Consider the following 23,430-nt stretch of genomic DNA (forward strand, 5'->3'; position numbering starts at 1 on the left):
TCTAGTTAGATTTATTAGAGATGGCTCCTTTTGAACTCTTTTGAAAGACTGGAAATGAAGCATTAGGACTAGGTATGAGGGGTTTGCACTCTGCTGCAGAGCTGTGGAAGGGTATTAAGTGGGGCCTGCCATGAGCAAGACTTTGGGAAGATCTAATTTGGCAGCCTGGTTGTGAGAAGGAGCAACTGGAGGAAGGAGAGGGTCCAGACAGCACTGTCAGTGTTTCATACTATTGGTGACCTGAAGGGGGCGGTAACAGGAGGAATGGGGAGGATCCAGGTGCAACAGATTTTGTGGATGAGGGTAGACAGCTCTGGGAGCTGAGTGTTAGTTACAACAAAGGCAGTTATCAAAGATAACTCCAAGATATCAAGGAAAGATGAAAAGCATTTAAAGGAATCGAATAGAGTTCCATTTTATATAGTGCTGAGTATGAGCTACCATAGGTGTTCCCAGTGGAGACAACTAACACTGAGTTACAAACAGGGTCCTGGGGCACAGCAGGAATGCTTGAGATTAGGACTAGCAAACCCTTTGGCCAAAAGGCCACACTATAAGCCATAGATATGGGAGTAAACGTCAAAAGGTCTTTGTTGAGAGAAAAAGGGAAAGCAAAACCTTGGGAAATATTTACATGAGTGATAAGCAAGAGAATGAAGAATGCATAAATAGAGGAAAAGAAAAGAGGGGTCTAAGAGATAGGAGAAAAACCAGGATAGTGCAGAGAGACCATCAGAGAGAGGAAGAGTCAGCGGTCAGTAGCAGGTGGCACAGACACCAACGAGGGGGAGAGACCTAGGAAAAGATTACCTTGGGTTTTGGGATTACTGGCCTCCTGATTGTTGTCAAGAAAGCAGAATCAGATGTGTCACAAAAAATACCATAAAGAGGGGTTGAAGAGCAAACATAGGATAAATGGGAAAGCAACTATTACAAAGTACTTTTTAAAAAAGTTTTAATGTTTTAAAAAGAAATAATGAATAAGTAACTCAAAAGTGGAGTAACGAATATTTTTATGATACAAGAATTCCTAGCCCATTATAGACTGAGAAAAACCAGTGTTAAGGGAGACTCTGCAATTACATAGGCAGAGTGAGAGGGAATTAGATCTTCCATTTCACAGGGCAATTGGAATGGTAAATATATGCGAAAGGAATTTGAAGGCACTACCCAAGCCCAGTGAAGCAGTAATTATATTATACTGGTTCTTTCTCTACTTCTCAACATTGCTTTCTCTTCTTTTTATTGAGAAACAATGTTTTGCAAGAATTACTACTTCACAAATATTCACTCAGTTCCTTACCCTCAGTAATCTCTGAACACTAAGCAGAGGATAGATGTCATATACTTTGAACATTTAAATTATCCTAACAATTTTTAAAATAATTTTTTAAAACAATGGTTTTTAAAATGACAAAGCGTAATTCTTTAAAAGCCATGTTCTGTGTACTACTTTCATGATATGCCCAATTCCGATAACTCTGTAATTACTAATAACAAACCTATGTGTTGTTCTCAAGTCCTCCTTCATTGTCATGAGACATCCTCAAATTCATTATTTGTAGGTGGGGAGGGTAGGTTTCAATTTGTTTACTTAAAGTATGCTGCTTTCTGTGATGGTCCAAGACATTCCAAAGACCAATCCCACCTGTTCACAAAGTATCTGATACACCTTTACTTTAGGATGGTGATCTGGAACCAACTGAATCAAATGATACTTTGTTCTACTATTAAATTACCTGTAAAACTAAATAAGGAGATTATTTTGTCACTACTGAAAATTATATAAACAATCACATGGAAGAATTTTGCACATGAGTCTTTATAATTTCACAAGGCCAAATGAATTTATAGTTGATGTCAAAATCAACCTTGAGGAGTTTTTTCCTTTCCTCTCCAGTTCTAAAAATGAGTTTCCTCCTACTTATTTATTCTCACTGGTTTTAGCTTGGTCAGGTTATCAGTTTTATACAAAGATATGAGACCAAAGAGTACAGAATTTTTAAGAAAGCTGAGTGTGGCATGTAGAATACTACACAAAGAATTTCAAGAAGCAATAATTGAATTAACTTTGTCATTAAATTTTTTGCTGTAATCACTTTCTTTCCTATATAATCACTGATTATCTCTTTGCCTCATATCTTAACCAGATATTTAGATGTAAAGGAGATAATGAAAGAAAAGTGCATATAAGTTTGAACTACAGAAGATAACTCTGTGTCTAATAGAAAAGACACATGCAAATTCTGAACTAAAACTTTTAGAAGTTAACCCCAGGGGAAAGGATACATCATTTTCTCAGGGAAATACTATAGGTCTTTACATGTAGGCCTGAATGGAATTTTTCCAGTTTTTATAAAACGCTCAGAAATCTAGCCCATTCCATTTTATTCCTGACCTAAAGGTCCCAGATGGGTGACTAGATCCTGGGATTCCTGAAGTGGCCTAAGTAATCCTGGGTTGACGTGCTAACAGGCACCGCAAAGCAGGCCTGGTTTCACTGGGCAGTGATACGGGCAAAGCGTGCCCCCACTCCCAGCCCTGCTCCAGAGCAGGAGTTCTTGACGTGAAGGTCTTGGACTCCACTGGTACCATGACTAGGCCTTTCTTTTAGAGCTTCATATTCTTTCCTGTGTGTTGTTCTGGGACACAGGTTTAAAGATTTTGTTACACTGGGGTCAGAGAACTAAAAGAAGGAAAAAGCCACTTCCTCAGGACTTACACTAATCAGAATCTGCATCCTCAAACCTGGCCCCCCAGAGTGAACTAAGAAGCAAGGAGGAGAGGTCCCTGTGAACAACCCAATGCAGAGTGGCTCCTGATGGCCTCCGACATGCCTTCAGGGCAGGGGCAGGTATGAGAACAGAACTAAAGCTATTTCTTGAACATGTTGATAATGGACTAAGATTGGGGCTGTGTGTTATTTTCCAATATTCAGAAAATATTTTCTCACCCCCATGGTCTAGTTATTTGCTCTTTTTAACATGAACTTCAGCCTATGAATACATTTTATGTGCCTTTAATTAACCTCCCTATGTTTCCATTTCCTCATGTGCATAATTGCATAATGAGAATAAAAATAGTATCCATCTCATAGGGTTATTAGAAGGATTCGATGGAAAACTATATGTAAAGCCCTTAAAGCAGCACCAGAAAAACAGCCAGCACTCCAGGAATTTGAGTGTCAGCTCCAGTTTTAAGTGTTTGAAAATAGTAATATGAACTAAAATTGATGCAACCTAACTGAGAGTTGTTGCAGGTCCCTATCCTTTCCCCCTGAGAGTGACTGAGGCTGAAAAGCCCTAGATCTGTGGGAAGAGATTGTGTGTAGAACAGTTACCTCCTTCACTTCAAGAAAAGCCAGTGCCCCTTTTCTTGTCCCTTCTTGGATTCAGGCCTGAGTAGACTGGGACACTTCTCCATTATCTTTTTGCCTTCTTTTATTCCCCCATTTGTATTTTTTTTTTCTAAAAATGAAAGAGGACTAATATGCATAATCTTATTCTTACGAAACACCCCATTTACAGACAAGGAAACTGGGGCTGAAAGAAGTGTCAAATCTCTCTGAATGTTGTCCTCTTGGTATAGGGAAGGGTTAGAGTATTATTAACATTATAGCATTACATTCTACTGTTAACCTATTAAGTTCCTTCTTGTCTTCAAGTGCATTCTAGTCAATGAGAGATTTTCAGGCTGTGCATGTTGGCTCACACCTGTAATCCCAACACTTTGGGAGGCCAATGTGGATTTATTGCTTGAGCCCAGGAGTTCAAGACCAGCCTCAGCAACATAGTGAAACCCCGTCTCTACAAAACAATTAGCGGGGCATATTGGTGTACACTTGTAGTCCAGCTACTTCGTAGGTTGAGGTGGGAGAATCACCTGAGCCCAGGAAGTCAAGGCTACAGTGAGCCATGATCATCCCACTGCATTCCACTCTGGGTGACAGAGTGAGACCTTGTCTCAAAAAAAATAAAAAGAGAAGAGAGATTTTCAAATTAGAGGGAATGGATTTGTGTGCTGTCTTACCTCAGAATACATTATAGGATCTGCACATTTTCCTGTCTGCATCCATCTACAATCTGTCCATTCACCTTAGGTGCCCTTTCACCATAGCTCTTTCCAGCCGGGATGCCCAAAGAGGGCAAAACATCAGATCCTTAGAATGTGCAAACTTCTGTGCTACCGTATCAGAGAGCCCTTTGCAAAGACAAATACTTATAAGTAAAGAAATGCATCTTTTATTTTTTTGAAAGTCAGTCGGCTTGATGGCTTGAGAGTTGTCTGAAATAATTTAAAATAGAGGTAAACTTAGAAGAGTAAATGAGTTTCACTTCCGAGGAGGATTGCTTGTAATCACCCTGCTTACTTACCTTCTTCTACTCTGAAGCAGTCTGCAGTAGTTGGGAAAAGTATAATCTTAAGAAATTCAGTAACAGTCACTGGCTCATTATACCTGGTAAGTTTTCCCCGTCCCGTGGTGCCCACCGTTTTTGGTAATGCGTGGAGATAATTTCGGACGTTTGCTTCTCTTAACTCCTGAGCACTTCTGCTTCACTGTAGAATTCCAGAGACACATGGGTATGGAACTTGATCTACAAGCCTCCTAGTAATAGTTGCAGATTAGATTGAAAGCCAAACTAGACTGTACACAAGTCTGTATAAATCCCAAAATAGAGCTTTAAAATAATAACTTACTGAGTCATGATTTCTGCATCTCATATGCAGTATTCCTTAAATCACATGTTGATGGCTAATCAACAAAATCCAAAGACGCAAATTAGATGGTACAATATTTACAGAGAAAATATATGTGTAGTTTGAAAAGCAAGGATTCTCAGGGTTACAGTCCCACCCCCATTCCCCCCAGAAATGATAGCAGTTGCAATCTGAACTCTCAACATTGTAGCCAAGAAAGGAATGAATATAACAATGGAAAGAGAAAGATTTAAGATAGAACTTCTTAGTTAAAGGAGTCTGGACCTTCAAGAAATATGTTTAAGAAAGATGCAGAAGAAATACTAGGTAAGATGAATTATTCCTTTTCCTCAAATAACATTCTAGCAGTGTACTTGTTAAATGTTTTGGCCAGGTGACAGAATTCAGGAGGGCAGAATCTTGTTTACCTTGTCCGCTGCTGAATCCCTAGCACCCAGCAAAGTGCTTACACAGAGTAGGGGTAGGTGCTTAGCAAATGTTTGTTGAATGAATACATGAATGTGGTAGAGAGAATGAAGCGAAAAGAATGGTGTAGTGCATTTGGAAGCATTCTGCCCGTTTGTGAAAATACAGGTACTAATTTTTTACTGAATGATTTTTTTTTTTCATTCAGCAGACCTACAAAACAGTGTATCACAAATACCCTCTGCTTTTTATGCTGGAGAAACAGAAAAGCTTTCTTTTGAATGTAGGCTGCTACATGTTTTAATTCTAATAGCAATATGGCAGGTCAACTTTGTGGTATAATCTGGTGCCTGTTTTTGATAGATATCATGGAAATAGATACTTATTTTCAAGATGCTCAAACAGATGATTAGGCAAAAGCTCTAGCAAACCTTGAAACAACAGAAAGGAAAGGTTTTCCCACTCCCACCTCCCGTTGCTGTAACATCCTGCACAGTTTTCTGCAACCCCACATCCTCCTCCTTGTTTCATCCTTTTCCTGGGTCTCATCTTTGTCTAGGGAATACAGCATGTGACTGTCAGTCTAGCAAGGAGACAGTTCTTGAGAAATCCACCCCCCACACACTGTGTTCCCAAGCTCGTCTTACGGGAATGGCATGATTTGATCAGCAGCAGGCAGAGCTGGCCCAGGGAAACAAGAGCTTGGCATAGGAATCTTAGTGCCCTCCTGCTGGAAGGGCCCTCAAGAGAGTTGCTTCATGCCCACCCTCCCTCAACTGGCTGGACAGTAGAAGGATGTGTAGGAAAACAAATTCCTGGCTGAATGAATAGAGGATTAAATGAATGAGAGATGAGTTCACTCCTCCAGAAGTCCCCGCCATCCCACTTGAATAGAAAGGCTAACTTTGAAGCCACTCTGTTCTCCATGGCACTATTTTGTGTATACTCAGCTTTGGAATATGGTTGCCATCTGCTCCCAGTACTTAGGACTAAGGAAGTTTTGGGGTGGGTAGGAGGAGGCTGGGAGGGAAGAAAAGAGACACTTAAAATGAGCTAATGATCTCCTTTGTGTTAGAGTCTAGGTTTCAGAACATCAGTCCTGTACTTCAAGAACAAAACACCAGTGTGTCTTAGACCACACCAGGCGCCAGCACATCAGATAAAGCCTGTGCTGTGTGGTGTTCAGCCACCGAGCCTGGAGAAGTTCTAAAAGTGAAATTGCAGGTGCACACTGAGGAAACTAAAAGGAGAAAAGGCCAAGGGTAAAAATACAATCAGGAGGGCTCTGCAGATGCGTATCTGTGGGGTTACAGTCATTGAAAAATGAGTCTACTAATTAATGAGTTGGATAATACTATAAAGGCAAGGAATTTAAGGATCTTGAGAAGAAATGAGACACTTTTCCATACACTCTGAGTATATTGTGAGCCTTTAATATAATCTCAGGGTGAAAGTGACCTGGCTATTGTGTATTGCTGTAGATTTAACTGTTGATTAAGTGTTAGAGATTGCCGTACTAGAGGCATGCATGGTGGTCCTTTAAAAACAGAAAAGGCTGTTAAGCTCGGCTAGTAAGACAATCAAACATCTCTGAAAGGCAGGGATAACTCATAGAGCTTCCTAGCTTCCCTGGTATTGTTTGTATAAATTGTTGGGAGTTTTTTGTTTGTTTGAGACAGAATCTCACTCTGTTGCCTAGGCTGGAGTGCAGTGACGTGATCTCAGCTCACTGCAACCTTCACCTCCAGGGTTCAAGTGATTGTCCTGCCTCAGCCTCCTGACTAGCTCGAATTACAGGCATGCGCCACCATGCCCAGCTAATTTTGTATTTTAGAAGAGACAAGGTTTCACCATGTTGGCTAGGCTGGTCTCAAGCTCTTATACTTAAGTGATTCACCTACCTCAGCCTCCCAAAGTGCTGAGATTACAGGTGTGAGCCACCATGCCTGGTCAAATTGTTGGTTTTAACACAAAATCATATTGATAATTTATGTACTGAAATAACGTGCCAGAGAATAATAATTAAGCTGGGGATGTATGCTAGTGAAAAAAAATATTACAGTGAAGTTTATTTTGGGAAAGGATTAGCTAATTGGCTAGGTATGACATTTGAAGGCCTTGTATTGTTATATATTCAATAGTAGGCCTGTATCTTGAATTGGAGGAAGGCAGAAATTCTTTTTGCCATGCAAGGGAAGAACCTCATCAATGATGTATATAAGTATAAATTTAAGAGACAATGACAATCCTAGAAATGCAAAATACCACTTTAGGGAGCTCTAAGTGATTGCTGAGCAGTGTGTCACACTCAGTGCCTGCAAGCAGCAAATCAGTACATATTTGTTGGCTGTGTGAGCTCTGGCCTTGACTCCTGTCTTCCAGCAGGAACCAGTCATACACAACAGTGACTCAGCCACAATTAGGATATTAGTAATGCTCTAAATCTATCTCATGTACAGTTTCTCTTCCTAGAAACCTTATGTGCCTCATATTCTGTTTGTCCCTACAACATCCCTGTGAAGCATACACACCTTCACTTTACAGGTGGGATAACAGGTTCACAAAGGAATAATTTAATTCTTTGTCTTCAAATGTGAAATGTTTGATAATCAGTATACTGACCCAGCTCATTGTAATGTTTTTCACATTATTTCAGGTTTCCTAGGCAAAGGACATATTTTATCTTTCTCATTATTATTTTTAATTAGTTTTCAGAAAAGGTGAGATAAAAACAGAATCTAACAAATATCCCATGGAGATATTTGGTGTTCTCTTTTCTTTCAAGAATAAATTAAGACCTTCTCTGCTCCTCTCTGCTGGCTCTCTCGGCAGATAGTCAAAATCCCATGCCAATTTTCAAATGAATAAGGGCTCATTCTAATAGCTGATCACAGTCCCCTCTGTTGAGGAAACAGCCTTTTAAATTCATGTCTGGACCCTGAATAAGTTACTCTTGGTTATAAACTTTAACAGTTTGACCTGAAGGTTTTTAAACTGTACTAATATATAACCTGGTTGTGAGTTCAGCAATAAATTTATCCCCAGTATGTGAAGGGCCAAAGAGAAAACTAGTGTCTTTTATTCTCTCCAGTGACCTTCACTAAAAATTGCATATTTACTTTGTAAATGAGGACACCCAGTGGCCACCAAGAGAAAATATTCTAAACAATCCTTGACACTACTGTTAACGTACATATAAATACCCTGTTATCAATGCTGATTGATAGGTATTTCTGTAACATCTGTTACCAAGCAGGGTAGCTTCCCTAACTTAGGCAAAAGTGATCGGAGTTTGGCCCGATCATTTTTCTATCACATCATAGATTGGTTATCTCTTCTTATTTTTTGTTACAAAGTATGGCTTAGCTTTGGGTTCTGAATCCTCTGTTGACATGGGGACCCAGTGAGCTGTCTCTCTGGGGAAATGGAATCAAGGAGATAGAGACAGCATGGCATGTGTCAGAAATCATAAATGAATGAGCAGAGTTTGTGGGCAACTGAGTGAACACATAAAACAATTGCTTGGACTTTAAATTCATAATGAAAATAGAACTGTGGGTAGGTAGGGAAATAAAGGACAAGAAGAAGAGCATTACACAGAACTTCAGGGTGGGAAAGCCCTCTCGGGACCATATCACATAGACGTATCTCAGAGTAAATCTGCAGCCTGAGATTCCCACTTATCGTCAATATGTTTGTGAAGTGTAGTGAAGAGTTGACCAAACAAGCAGTCACATAGAACCCACACATTATACAGAAACATGCTGGGCACAACGAGCGATCCAGTTATATATTTGTAGTTGTCATTGTAGTTGTGGTTACAACAAGACAAGATACTAGCCTTTGGGAGGCTTGGAGTCTTAGAGAGATAAGACAGACACAAATGAAAAAAGAAAGAGAAGAGACAATAATACATTGGTAAGAACTAACTTAGGTATTACATGTATAGGAAGTTCAGGTGAACTTCCCCAACACTCCTCAACATTCAGGTACAAAAAACTCCCTTATTTTTCTAAAGAAAATTAAACCTGAGGCCCCTGACACCAAATTAGCAAGAAATACAGCCAAGTTTTGGGGCTCCCTTCTCATCCCTAGATTGGTACAAGACTCAGTGAAATCTAATTCCTTAGTCCATGATGGTCTCCATCATTGACATTGCTTGACTACCCCACAAAGATGCCATTGAGCCTGGTCCTTCTGACTGCCAGCACTACTGCACTAGCTGGGTTTACAGATGCCCTCCACAGTGGTCCTTGCTGTTGACCATTGGCCCAGCCCTCAGATGATCACTGCTCCTCTCAAAGCAGTGCCTTTTTATGTCCAGCCTCCAGAAGTGTGCCAAGCAGTTACCCCAACTGGAGCTGTATGCAAGTAGAGACCTTGCTACCTTCCCCATTTGAGGGAAAGTTGATTGTTTTTCTCTCCAGTAGTGCTATCCAATTCTCAAACTCCAAAGCATCAATCAAACTCACTCTCCTTACCCCAGAAGGGGCCCAGGTTAATAATTCACTTTAGAGAACAGAGATTAGTAAAGAAAACTCTTTAAGGTTTCTTCTTTAGGGCTTAATGGGCTCTGAAACCACAACTCCCTCAGGCAAAGGACCCTATAAAGTATACAAAAACCTGGCGTTCTTTCCTACAGGTGGAGGAAGGGGGAGCTACCTTCTCATTAGGAAACTTTTCTTATTTGGTGAGAACAAGCCAAAAATTAATGTCTCAGTTTATTACCTCACCAACCAGTGGAAACCAAGAAAAGAGAATTCAGGATGAACTCTAGTAATCACAGAAGGCTTCACAGAGAAGGAAGAAGTTTGAATAAGGTTCATGGAAATGATAAGACTTGGTGAGGAGAGAAACCACAATAACTGAAGAACTGTGAAGAAGAAGAAGCAGAAGAGAAGTAAAAATGAATGTAATCCACACAAAGGAAAGCAAAATGGCCAACCTTTTGGATTAGCATAGAGATTTTATTTTAGAGAAAATCAAATCCAACCAAATCAGTGAAGTGAGATCAGATAATTTAAACGTTAGCTATAGCTATAGGTGACTTCTATAGCTCAATGACTTTTTTGATAATATGTAAATAATATAAATATTACACAAAAGAATATATAAAGATATCATAAAGATAAAATGCCTACTTGTGATTAAAATAATTACAAAGTATGCCTTCTACTTTACTTATTTACCAGAACCACCCAAGGTTTTGAGTTCTATCTGACAGCACTTATTCTTCATCTCAGTATAAGCTAAAAAGGAACTTATGTCCTATTCTTTCTTTTTAAGGATTTCCTGTGCCTGGTTCTATAATGGATCACCCGAGGTACGCAGATGAATTTCAGCTACTCTCTGAACCTAGCCCACACAAATCACTTCAGTGCTTCCATTTTAACCAGTCATCCAACAAAACAGATTTACCTTTTTCCTTGGCTTTTCCCTGTTGCTTTGGGGTAGAAGGTCTTTACTCCTCAGTAAAATTATCTATCATGGCTCAAGTCCATAGAGAAATCGGCCGGGTGCAGTGACTCATGCCTGTAATCCCAGCACTTTGGGAGGCCAGAGCAGGCGGATCACAAGATAAGGAGTTTGAGACCAGCCTGACCAAAATAATGAAACCCCGTCTCTACTTAAAAAAAAAAAAAAAAAAAAAAAAGCCAGGCGTGGTAGTGGGCACCTGTAATCCCAGCTACTCAAGAGGCTGAAGCAGGAGAATCGCTTGAACTTGGGAGGCAGAGGTTTCATTGAGCTGAGATTGTGCCACTGCACTCCAGCCTAGGGGACAGAGGAAGACTCTGTCTCAAAAAAAAAAAAAAAAAAAGAGAGAGAGAGAAATCTTGCATTCCCCTCCTACCAACAAACAGAGATACTTTTGAAAAACAGTGGTCTCATTGGAAGCAACTTTTTTTATTTTTCAGAAAGACCCAAGCAGGGAGAACATTTGAGCATGAATTTGAGGACCTGCTTCAAAAGTAGTTTCAGAATGCCACAGCAACAGAGGACTAAAGGAAGTTCTATGAATTGGGAACTTGATGATATTTTTTGTCAGAACACTTTTTTTTTAATGACACTATTGAGTTCTGTTTTCTCACTCATTTAAGTCTAGACGAAAGTTTTCCCAAAGTCAAAAAATTAGTTTCTTACCTAACTATAATTCATTAGTGTGTGATGATATTCTTTAAAGAAATGCCATACCTGGGAGTTATACTGAATCTTTGAACTCACTGAATTTAGAAATCTGGTTTTTTCTATAAAATAAGTATATGATGATGTAGAGACCACAAGAACAGATTATTAAGTAAGAAGATGCTGGTTTTCATATATTCAATTTTTAAATTTATGATTTCTTTTTAAGCAAAAGACCTAACTTATTAACTGTACAATTGAATATACAGATCCTTCTTTAAGGTCTATTCAAAGCCAAGTTCAAACAGCACAACTTTGTGAATGTGAGTAGATCCCTTGGTTCATTTTTGTATCCCACCCACGGATGTAGCATCTCTGTATTTTTGTTCCCCAGATTTAGTGAACAAAGGAAAAGGTTACAATAGGGCAGTAGCTAAATTTGTTTAAAAAAAAGCTCTTTAGAGATAGAAAAAATGAAAATCCTAAAAGGTATCTCAAAAGGTTTACAATATAAGAGGATTTAAAGGCATCAACCTCAGATTTCATCGACTTTTCTCCTTACTCCCAGCAGGTCTTCTCCCCCACATTTCATTTCAACTTTGGAATGAGGGCATAAGTGTCTTTCAGAATGTTGTCTGAAATTATCTATCCAATTCCTTTATTCACAGAGTAAAACTTAATTTTCACAAACTGTACTGTAATGTAAACTTCAACAGTTTACCTCATTACAATCATTGGAATCGGATGCTCAAAGTATAAAAATTCATAAAGCATATAGCCTGATAATACTCAAGACTGAAGTTTTAAGTTATGGTTGGAATTGGTTTCCATAAAGTGGATGCTCAATTACTTGTTGATTGATTGATTATGCCCTCACCTCATAAGTAAGGGATTTAAGGTGGCTTAAAATAATATTCAACTGTTAATAAATATGTAGGAAATATATTTCTATATAACTACAAAAAAAAGAAATCAGAGTAGAGGTAAAATAAATAATTGATAATATAATGAGGGTGGTGAAAATTTTACATAGAAAAGCGTACCATGAGGTCCTACATAGTTGCTAAAAGGGGGCCTAAATTTTTATTCTGAACTCCCTAGTAAACAGAGCCAAGAGGGAAACATGATCAGTTATGATATTCACAGGCTCCACAAAGAAAAGCAAAACACAGCTTTTCGTGAGCACTGAGGTCTGGGAGAAGTTGATTGATTAATGTATGTTTCCAACATCAAAGATCCTTATGGATAAATTTCTTTCATTGATTTAGATTTCAGATCATTTGTATCCTTATGGTTCCATTTACAGTGGAGTATTCTCAGTAAATGTTTCACTAATGAATTGGTGAAAATTCAAGTGACCCCAAAAGCAACTTCATTCATAAGTCAGTTGTATTTACAGTTTTACAATATGGGCAGGCATGCCCTCATCCTTTCTTAGAGATTAACAGCAGACTTAACATAAAAAGGCAAGCCAAAGACCTGGGCTAACCAAGGGAAACTGTGAGACCTCTAAGGCCAAATAAAAAGACTTTTCTGGAATTACTTTCTCCTTTGGACCTGTAAAATCCCACTAGTAATGTAAATCTGTTCTCAGCCTTAGATAAAGTACAAAGCTCTTATTTTTTGGTGGAGTGAAGAGAGGAAAAAGAAGTCAGGAATGGGAGATAAGTCAAGATTTGGGGATGGGCCTGAAAATCACAGGGCAAGTGTTTTTGTAGTTCTCAATTTTGCCTCCTTGTTCCCCATACTTCAGGCTTAGTAAAACTTAGTGGTTTAACAGCAAAAAGGAAGAAAGGGAAGGAGGAAAAAAGTCTTGCAAGTAAACTATGTTTTTGGCTGATTAGATGTGTATATTGAGTTTATATTTATTTTTTATTCAAATTATACCACAATATCTAATTTTTAACAGTCAAAAAATGTTAAAGGGTGTTTTCTAATTCTTCTGTGGATTTGTCTTAACTGTCAAAAGGTATCTACTCTGAGTAAGACAAAGTTTGCTAAATAATAGTTAGCTTCAACAGTTGTAAACGATATGGCTGCCATAATCCAGATTTCTACTAGTATTAGTAGTTATCTATATTTCTGTCTTCCCTTTCAATCTTTTTCAAAAATCTTTCTCTTCTGAAAAGTAACTTTTCTCGTTTTGGCTAAGATTGTTTGCTTTCTTACACAAAATAGCATCAGCTCAACTTAAGTAAATGGAAAAGATTAGTTCAACAGACCTTATGCATCAGAGAGTAATGCAATCACAAAGTTTGCATCAGTTTTAGAAGCTTTGACTATGGAAAGTAGTTACAAGTATTTTCAAGAGGGATGCCTGAATCTCAATCCACAGCTCTTAATTTGGGGAAAACACAGACCCCTTTGAGATTTTGATGAAAGCCACTGATCTTATTCCTATAAAAGTATAAACATGTCCATTCATGAAAACTATACATACCCCCTAAAACCCAAACATAAAACCAAGGACCTTTAACTACTTTTAAGTATTCTCTAGAAATGTTCTATGAATGAATAAAAATTCAGGTAATATTAAAGACATACCCAATTACAGTAGTGGGATCATAGAGTGGTGTTGTAAATACTGTAAACAAGTTAGCAATTTTTAATGTCTTTGTCTAGATAAAATAATAAGTAGTGACTAAAAAAGCACATCCAGCTAGTCCCCAACTTTCATAGGTAGCCATTCCTGCAAATATGTTTGAAAGTCAAATTTCTGCAAGTGTAAAGTCAAATTTTTTCTAACTTCAACAACTGATGTATGTTTTATGTGAAGAATTCTGTTACCAATGGCTAAAAAAATGTGCTGAAATCCCTGATGGGTCCTCCAGACTGGGCTTAGACAATCTGGAAGATAGAGGAGAACCCTCATTGCGAGATGGCCCAAAACATCCCCCTTTTCACCCAAGAATGGGTAAGTAAAACTGTACAGCTCTCCCTCCCCTAGGCTGATGACCCTCCCTAGTCTCACTACTGAGGTAATAACAGCTGGGATATGCCAGGTATGTGGAGCCAGGGTAGGAGAAAGAGATCTTGTCTGCTTGCCACCTTCCATGTGCGTGTGATTTCTCCAGTGCTCCCAGCCACCGTCCCAAGACTGTGATGATACTAGTGAGATAGAAAGAGAGAGCAGGGTGGTTCAGAGTCATTTGCTCTGGATGGAACCTGTGAGCGAGAAACTATGATACCTCCTCTAGTGCAGGGATTCAGCAGGACTCCCTTGGCATATATGAAGAGGTAAAGTAGATGTAACTGAGGTCTTACCCCAGGCAGGGGGTTTGGAGAATAAGGGAGCTCAGTCACCAAAATACATCCCCCCTTTCTCCAGAGATGACTAACTCTTTCCTAGTGTGACTAACTTGGCAAGCTGCACCCTGTTTCATGTGCAGACCCACTAACCTCATCTGGCGCCCCAAATTGAAAGCTCAAAGGCTTTCTGGCCCTGCCACTTGACTTAGGCTTATTAACTGGACCGAAATTTATATTGGTTTTCATTTGAGAGATGGTGTTTCCTTCCAAGTCCAGAGATTTCAAATCCCCATCCCCCTCTATAGCATCTTACCCTCGCACTAGTCTCATTTTATATATCCTTTTGCTCTCCTGATTGAGAAAGGACTGGATTTCACACCTAATTAAAAGAGATTGTATTGCCTGCTGTTTCCTTTCTTGCTCATTTTCTCTTGTGAGCAGGCAGCTTTTTATTCTCATGCTAAGTCCTATCCCTGGACCCCTGCAGCTTAAGGGACAGGCAGGAGCAAGGTTCCTGCAAAACAGAGAGTCAGGCCCTCTATCCCCAATTCCCCACAGGCAGATTTTCCCTTCGGTACTCACCCCTGCTTTAGCCCCGTCTGTGTTGTGCTCTCGCAGAACAGTCACTTAGAATACATGATGACGTTCATTACTGCAATTCCTTCCATGTTTCTGGGGAATGCCATCACAGGCTGACTCTATATTTTTACTCTGGTGAAAAGGAGGTGAGTTATTATTTTAAAACAGAGAACTATTTTTATCACTTTTTCATTTTGCCATCAGTTTTGTGTTCATAACACTGTGCATTTTTTATTTCGGGTGGGGAAGAATCCCCAAATACACATAATCACATACTCTATGTAAAGTTTTGTGGTTTTGTACAGTTGATAGGGTTGGGGTTTGGGTGGTGGTGGGTTTTTTTTTTTTTTTTTTGAATAGCCCAAATGCCTATTCAGTGCCAATCTAAGAAAGAATAGAGTTAGCATTTTCACACCATTCCTTCCTATACACTCCCTGAATAACCATCTAATCAAGATTTGTTTTCAATGGGGGACAAATCTTCTACAGTAGAGTATTTCAGATTTATTCCATTGGAATCTATACATTAATGTCCATTGGATGAAAAGGACATGCTCACAAAAGCCTGGACTTTGCCTTGCTGTGGCAGAAACTTTTTCCCACTGTATTAGTGTTAAAAATAAAAGAAAGCCTGGGAAAGGAATTGCCTCAGCATTGTGTGCTGGAGGAATGAGGAGCGCTTGAATGGGGAGGCAGGGTCCCCCTTCGCATCTGTACTCATATCAGCAAAAACGATTCAGCTTTTCATGACTGTTCACTGCAGTGTGGGGCCAGTGTACTCAGGGAGATATTTAAGAATTGTGTCTATAAAATTCAACCAGCCATGTCAGGTCAGGTTGTGTACGTGTGCAGGTTTAGGTTTGTCTCTGTGGTTTTTAATGAAGTTGGTGGCAATATTATCACAGAAGTCTTAACTCAGACTATTTAGTAGATAACTTGATTGTTTAGATGAACTAAATTTGCAATCCAGTCCGGTCAGTTTGCATTTTTCTCATGAAATTGTGTGTGTGTGTGATTATGTGTTCATTTCTCATCTCTGAAGGCAACCTTCATCATTACTTTCAGAGTCTTTTTTTTTTCTGCTGAGAATTAAGGTAACTCTCGATCTTTGGGCACTTCAAGTTTCATTCCTCAGTGATCCACTGTTATGCAGTGGAAAAAGCATTAAGAGGCATAGGATCTAATCCCAACACTGCCATGTGCTACTGTGTAAAACTTTGGGGCAAGTCTTTTAGACATTTTGAGAGCCTCAACTTTCTCTTATATGAAATAGTAATAAGAAGACTTGTCCTGAAGGGCTGGGCACAGTGGCTCATGCCTGTAATCCCAGCACTTTGGGAGGCCGAGGCAGGCAGATCACCTGAGGTCAGGAGTTCAAGACCAGCCTGGCCAACATGGTGAAAACCCATCTACTAAAAATACAAAAATTAGCTGGGTGTTGTGGTGGCACACGCCTGTAATCCCAGCTACTCGAGAGGCTGAGGCACAAGAATGGCTTAAACCCGGGTATTGAAGGTTGCAGTGAGCTGAGATTGTGCCACTGCACTCCAGCCTGGGCAACAGAGCAAGACTCTGTCCAAAAAAAAAAAAAAAACATGTCCGGAACACATATAGGCTTGCTATAAGGAGTAAATGAGATGTTACATGTAAAAGAGTTGTATACACTGTCAGATACTACGTGGATACTAATTATTGTGATAATTGTGATAGAGCTACTTCCCAGAATTATCTGAAAGAAAACTCTGTCATATATGACATCTCTAGTGTTATTGTTGTAACCAATGCTATCAGCAAATGTGTGTTTAAAGAGTGTTTTCACTTGTATAGAAAAAATGTAATAAATCCATCCTACACAGAGATGATCACAGACACAACCAGTTTTACTGCCTATTGTTTTTCTTAAATGAAAGAGACCTTGTTTATAGTAAAATTGTATATCGAAAATTCTACACCATAGTGCCAGTTAGTTAGTTGTCTTACTTCTTGCACTGTGACATCTAAAAAAATAAGTTATTTAAGTTAGACAACTGAGGCTATATCGAAGCATGACAGCCTAGAAACATGAAAGCCATAGTAAATCACGGATAGGTATAGAAGCAGCTGGAGGTAGTGGTGGACAAAGCCTTTCATACAGCTTTACAACAGAGCCATGGATCCCTAAGGGCCAGACCTCAGTCCGGGGCAAACTATGCAATATAATGAAGCAGTGAAGAGGGTGAACTCTAGAGCCAGACAGCCTGGGTTTAAATGCCAGTCTACCAGCAATTGCCTGTGCATACTTGAGCAAATTTCTTAGTTTCTCTGGCCTCAGTTTCCTCATCTGTAAAATGGGAATAATATCATCTACTCCCCATGGTTGCTGTAAGATTAAATGAAATCATATACATAAAGCAGTTAGAACCGTAACCCCTTAAAAATGTTCTCTTGTGATTACTATCGTGGTATGTATGTAGATTGAACTCAGCAAGAACTTGAAATTTGGTCATCTGCTGATTGAGTTCCTGAACAGACCTTCCTAGGTTATTTGTGCCCTTCTTTGGGGCCGTATTTTGTATTAACATGGTTACAGGGGATTCACCTTAATTCTTTAATCTGGCAAAGAGAACTTGTCTTATATAAGTAAAAACGATGGAATCTGTAGCCTAATACAATATTTTAGGCACATAACAGACCTGATGGAGTCAAAACAAGAAAGAATGCTCTTACACAAATTAGTGCAAATTGTATTATTGAACATTTATTAAGTTAAGCTCATACCATGTGAGGGTGATTGAGTGAAGCAAGGTAGAAAAGCTCATTGAACTGAGTTTCCTGAACAAGTCTTCTGTCAGAGTTCGAGGAGGTAGGCCTTCTTCCTATCTGCAGGCTGTCACCTCTCAGGTGGCTTCTCACAAGATGGAGAGATTTGGGTCACAAGCCAACAGTCAGTGCTTGGGCCATTTGGTTTTGAAAGCCCACTTACTTCACTTTCTCAAGCTGATTGTTCAGTTGTAAAGGCCAGAATGGGGAATCTGATTGAATAATTATTTGCAGGGGAATTCTCTAGAGCCATTTGAGAGGTGAGCTAGAAAAATAGAAAAGCCCTAAGATCTGCTGTGGCCACCTGTTTTCTTTCTCATTCTGAATCCAAATCTTATCAATATTATCCCTTGTCATACAGCCTATGTTATAGGGGTGGCACTGGGTCAGGCTATCCACAGCCTCCACATAGCTGTTGCCTTCCTCCTGGGAGCTGTTTAATACTTCGCTGTGGCAAGTACATAAAGCACCCTATTACCCAAGGAGATCATATATCCCACTTCTGGTTTAGTCCTGCTATCCTGGCCTAATTATTAACAATGCTCCCTTTCACTCTTGAAAGTGCCCCGCTTGAATAATAAATATGATCGCCAATGTACTCTAGTCTCCTGGGTCAGAACTGCCATCTCTGACCTTTTTAACATTCCTTCTTCATTAAGCCTCAGAAAATTCAGAAAACCTTCCATATCACATGCAACCACCCTAGAAAGTGCTCAGACAGGTTGTCAGAGATGACAAGAAGAATGAGTAGATACAGAAAGCAGCCATGGAGTGCCCCTTTAGCAAGCAGATTGCTTTCTGTAGCCCATCCATCATCCGGAAAGCATGGTCATGACTGTTTGGTAGACGTCTTAGTCTGGGTTGAATTTTCACGAATTTTTGCATACATGGTGTGGGTTTTGATAATATGCCATATGACTTAATAGGAAGGAGGTTTATTTGTTAACTATGAATATGGTCACTGTGTATGAATAAAATAAGGGAGTTGGATAAGTTGAGGGAAATGTAAACTCTCCCAAAGAATCTGGGCTTAGGCCTGTCTAAAGTGAAGGCAAGTAAATAAATGCATAAATAAAAATAAAGTGGAGGTATAGTGTGCCATAAGAACAAGTCTTCCATTTGCCTTTCAGTTTTTTGCTGAAGCTATAGGAATAGCAGGCAAGCAAACCATCTGGTTATTAGGCCACTCTAACTCAGCCGAAGCTCTGGGCAATTAACATGGATACCCAAAATGGCTGCGGCGCTAAGGCCGGAATTGGAGCAAAATTCAAGGTCCTTTTCCCTCAGGCCATCGTACCTGCAGCTTGTATGCCGCAGCCTGTCCATCTCCCCGCTTGCGTATGTAAGGGCAGTGCTTCTAGGAGCCATGAGCATTACTCACCTGAAACCTAGGTGCTAGGAATGCAGCCAGCTAGATCTGACCCATGCCTGTTTTGTGTCTGCGTTGACATGCTGCAGGTGACATCAGTTGCAAGGGGATGACCGAGCGCATTCACAGCATCAACCTTCACAACTTCAGCAATTCCGTGCTCGAGACCCTCAACGAGCAGCGCAACCGTGGCCACTTCTGTGACGTAACGGTGCGCATCCACGGGAGCATGCTGCGCGCACACCGCTGCGTGCTGGCAGCCGGCAGCCCTTTCTTCCAGGACAAACTGCTGCTTGGCTACAGCGATATCGAGATCCCGTCGGTGGTGTCAGTGCAGTCAGTGCAAAAGCTCATTGACTTCATGTACAGCGGCGTGCTACGGGTCTCGCAGTCGGAAGCTCTGCAGATCCTCACGGCCGCCAGCATCCTGCAGATCAAAACAGTCATCGACGAGTGCACGCGCATCGTGTCACAGAACGTGGGCGATGTGTTCCCGGGGATCCAAGACTCGGGCCAGGACACGCCGCGGGGCACTCCCGAGTCAGGCACGTCAGGGCAAAGCAGCGACACGGAGTCGGGCTACCTGCAGAGCCACCCACAGCACAGCGTGGACAGGATCTACTCGGCACTCTACGCGTGCTCCATGCAGAATGGCAGCGGGGAGCGCTCTTTTTACAGCGGTGCAGTGGTCAGCCACCACGAGACTGCACTCGGCCTGCCCCGCGACCACCACATGGAAGACCCCAGCTGGATCACACGCATCCATGAGCGCTCGCAGCAGATGGAGCGCTACCTGTCCACCACCCCTGAGACCACGCACTGCCGCAAGCAGCCCCGGCCTGTGCGCATCCAGACCCTAGTGGGCAACATCCACATCAAGCAGGAGATGGAGGACGATTACGACTACTACGGGCAGCAAAGGGTGCAGATCCTGGAGCGCAACGAATCCGAGGAGTGCACGGAAGACACAGACCAGGCCGAGGGCACCGAGAGTGAGCCCAAAGGTGAAAGCTTCGACTCGGGCGTCAGCTCCTCCATAGGCACCGAGCCTGACTCGGTGGAGCAGCAGTTTGGGCCTGGGGCGGCGCGGGACGGCCAGGCTGAACCCGCCCAACCTGAGCAGGCTGCAGAAGCTCCTGCCGAGGGTGGCCCGCAGCCAAACCAGCTAGAAACAGGTGCTTCCTCTCCGGAGAGAAGCAATGAAGTGGAGATGGACAACACTGTTATCACTGTCAGCAACAGCTCCGACAAGAGCGTCCTGCAACAGCCTTCGGTCAACACGTCCATCGGGCAGCCATTGCCAAGTACCCAGCTCTACTTACGCCAGACAGAAACTCTCACCAGCAACCTGAGGATGCCTCTGACCTTGACCAGCAACACACAGGTCATTGGCACAGCTGGCAACACCTACCTGCCAGCCCTCTTCACTACCCAGCCCGCGGGCAGTGGCCCCAAGCCTTTCCTCTTCAGCCTGCCACAGCCCCTGGCAGGCCAGCAGACCCAGTTTGTGACAGTGTCCCAGCCCGGCCTGTCGACCTTTACTGCACAGCTGCCAGCGCCACAGCCCCTGGCCTCATCCGCAGGCCACAGCACAGCCAGTGGGCAAGGCGAAAAAAAGCCTTATGAGTGCACTCTCTGCAACAAGACTTTCACCGCCAAACAGAACTACGTCAAGCACATGTTCGTACACACAGGTGAGTGCCACCCCACCTGGAGGCCTGGCAGCAGGGGCTGAGGGGGCTGTGGGAGGGCAGGTAGAAGGGAAGGTCTGGGATCATCTTTCAGATTTTAAACTGACCCCACCACAAGCCTCTTCTAGAAGCCCCAACTGTGTTCCTCCCATCATAAGAACAAAGCACCCTGCCACCAAGAGACACCATCACAGAAATCCTTTATGGAGAAGGGATGTCCTAGGGATGTCCAGACGGCAGAAGAGAAGACTCCGGGCATCATATAAGCCATATTCAAGTATTTCTGTTTCAGAGGCAGCATATTGTAGTCAGGAAGAGCTGGAGCTCCAGAGCCAGATGGCCTGGCTTTAAATTTGGCCTTAGCCACTACTAAACCTTGTCACCTTGGAAAAATTACTTAACTTTTCTGTACTTCAGTTTCCTTGCATATAAAATAAGAATAAGCGTCATACACCTTCCTTATAGTGCTGTTTTGAGAATAAATTACTACATGTGAAGTCTTTAGGGTATTTCCTAGCACATAATAAGTGCTCTATAAGTGGTAGCTATTATTAAGATGGTTAAGAGGAGCAGATGTCCAGTTTGTATAGTTTGGCTCCAAAAGGTAGAACTAGACCAGTGATTAGATGCTATCAGGAGATTCTTTCCACAAAACAAAAGAAAAATTTTGTTAACAATCAGACCTGTTCTAATATCAGATAGACTGCCTTTATATGGAGTGAGTTTCTGTAATTAGAGGCATTCAAGGAGAAAATGGATGAACATTTTTAGGGATTTTGTACCTAGGATTCAGTCATCAAGATGGGCAAGATTGTGTTTCATCCCTAGATTCTGTGATTCCAGAGCTAAGATCTCCTGATCTCTCAGCCAGTCCTTTTCCTTAGCTCCATAATGGGACAGAGATACGGAATTCCCATAGAATTGGGCATTCCATGGATGTGCCTCCATATAAGTGAGTACCTAAACAATTTTGATTTCACCTAGATTCTCTTGGACCTAAGAATACCTGCAACATTGATGATCATTATATTTGAAATTCTTTTTTTTTTTTTTTTTTTTTTTTTTTTTTTTGGTGAGACAAGGTTTTACTCTGTCACCTAGGCTGGAGTGCAGTAGCATGATCTCGGATCACTGCAGCCTCAACCTCCTGGACTGAAGCAGTCCTCCCACTTCAGCCTCCCAAGTAGCTGAGTCTACAGGCACATGCCACCACGGCCGTTTAACTTTTTTATTTTTTGTAGAGACAGGGTTTCACCATGTTGCCCAAGCTGGTCTCAAACTCCTGAGCTCAAGCCATCTGCCTGCCTCAACCTCCCAAAGTTCTGAGATTACAGGCACAAGCCACTGTGCCTGACCTCAGAATACCCTTATTAAATGACACATAATTTACCAGGGAAAAGTTACATACTCGAATTCTGATACATGAAAACAAATTAGTTTCTCAAAACAACCTTGTTTCTCAGGTCAAGTAGTAGGAATCCAAGAGACAGGACATAAAACAGCAAAGTTTAGATTGGGGACTGAAGGGAAAGGAAGCAACAGAGATGGAGACAAGGCATCAAACATGGAATTGTACAACTCAAATAGAACATTACTTAAGATAAACTTTGCCTTCTTTGCAGTGTAAGTCAGGACATTATGTAAATTAATGTGTGTACTTTTATGAGAATCAGTTTTTAAAGAGTACAGTATTCACACTTCCAAATAAACAAAGTGACTCACTACTGAATTTAGGAAGAAATTTGGGTAGTGGTAAGTCGGTATGTGTATTTATAGGGAGAAATGTGAATGTGCTAATGACCTGAGGTCAATCACAATAAATTTTCCATATGGTTTAGGTATCACCATTGTTAGGTGAAGTAATCAAATAGTAATGTTTTTATTTTGTAGCAACTTATTATTTATAGAGTGTTATCACATAGTTTATATCCTTTCCTCCCCCGGATAGCTGATGTATAAGCCATTAAATTAAGGAACTTGGGGGGAGGGGTATAGGAAGGACCATTTGAAAGTATCTCCTTAGCCAGACTTGACTTTGCTGGTCTTGGATCCATAAACATATCTACTCTTCCCTCTGTACGGCTCTTCAAGTAGACCTATCAGATACAAAGTTCACACATGCCGTTAGATCACATACTAAGGTAAGTCTTTAAATTTGCAACATAAAATTTTCAGTGTACTACCAAAAAATATCTTTTTGATGTATAAATACATTTCTCCAATGGATTCACCAAAGATTCTGTGGTTAGCTGAGATAACTAGATTTGGACATGAGAAAACCAACAAAGGATTTGTGCACTCAGACATTATAGATGCAAAAGCTATAGGTAGAGTCATTTTATAAATCTGAGTTATGCTTAAAGTGTGAACCTCAGTCTTCTAGTAAATTATGAACATCCTTAGTAAATTATGAATGTTATTGTAATGGTGTGTATAATATAGCCCCACCTGAAAATAATAATGTGCATATATCAATCAGGCCCCTAATTTAAAAGA

General features: G+C 40.9%; 1 protein-coding gene across 50 annotated transcripts in view; it reads left to right on the top strand.

The window, feature by feature from the left end:
• The window catches only part of ZBTB20 (zinc finger and BTB domain containing 20), an 813,376-nt gene that overhangs the window by 777,135 nt on the left and 12,811 nt on the right, over positions 1-23,430 (top strand). For all 50 annotated transcript variants that reach the window (XM_074033403.1, XM_074033406.1, XM_074033411.1 and 47 more), the window contains one exon: positions 19,333-20,937. In XM_074033403.1, the coding sequence (XP_073889504.1) occupies positions 19,333-20,937 (1,605 nt within the window). The remainder of the gene's footprint in view (positions 1-19,332; positions 20,938-23,430) is intronic.

The sequence above is a fragment of the Macaca fascicularis genome, chromosome 2 (assembly GCF_037993035.2).
Source record: "Macaca fascicularis isolate 582-1 chromosome 2, T2T-MFA8v1.1".
In the NCBI taxonomy this organism is placed as follows: domain Eukaryota; kingdom Metazoa; phylum Chordata; class Mammalia; order Primates; family Cercopithecidae; genus Macaca; species Macaca fascicularis.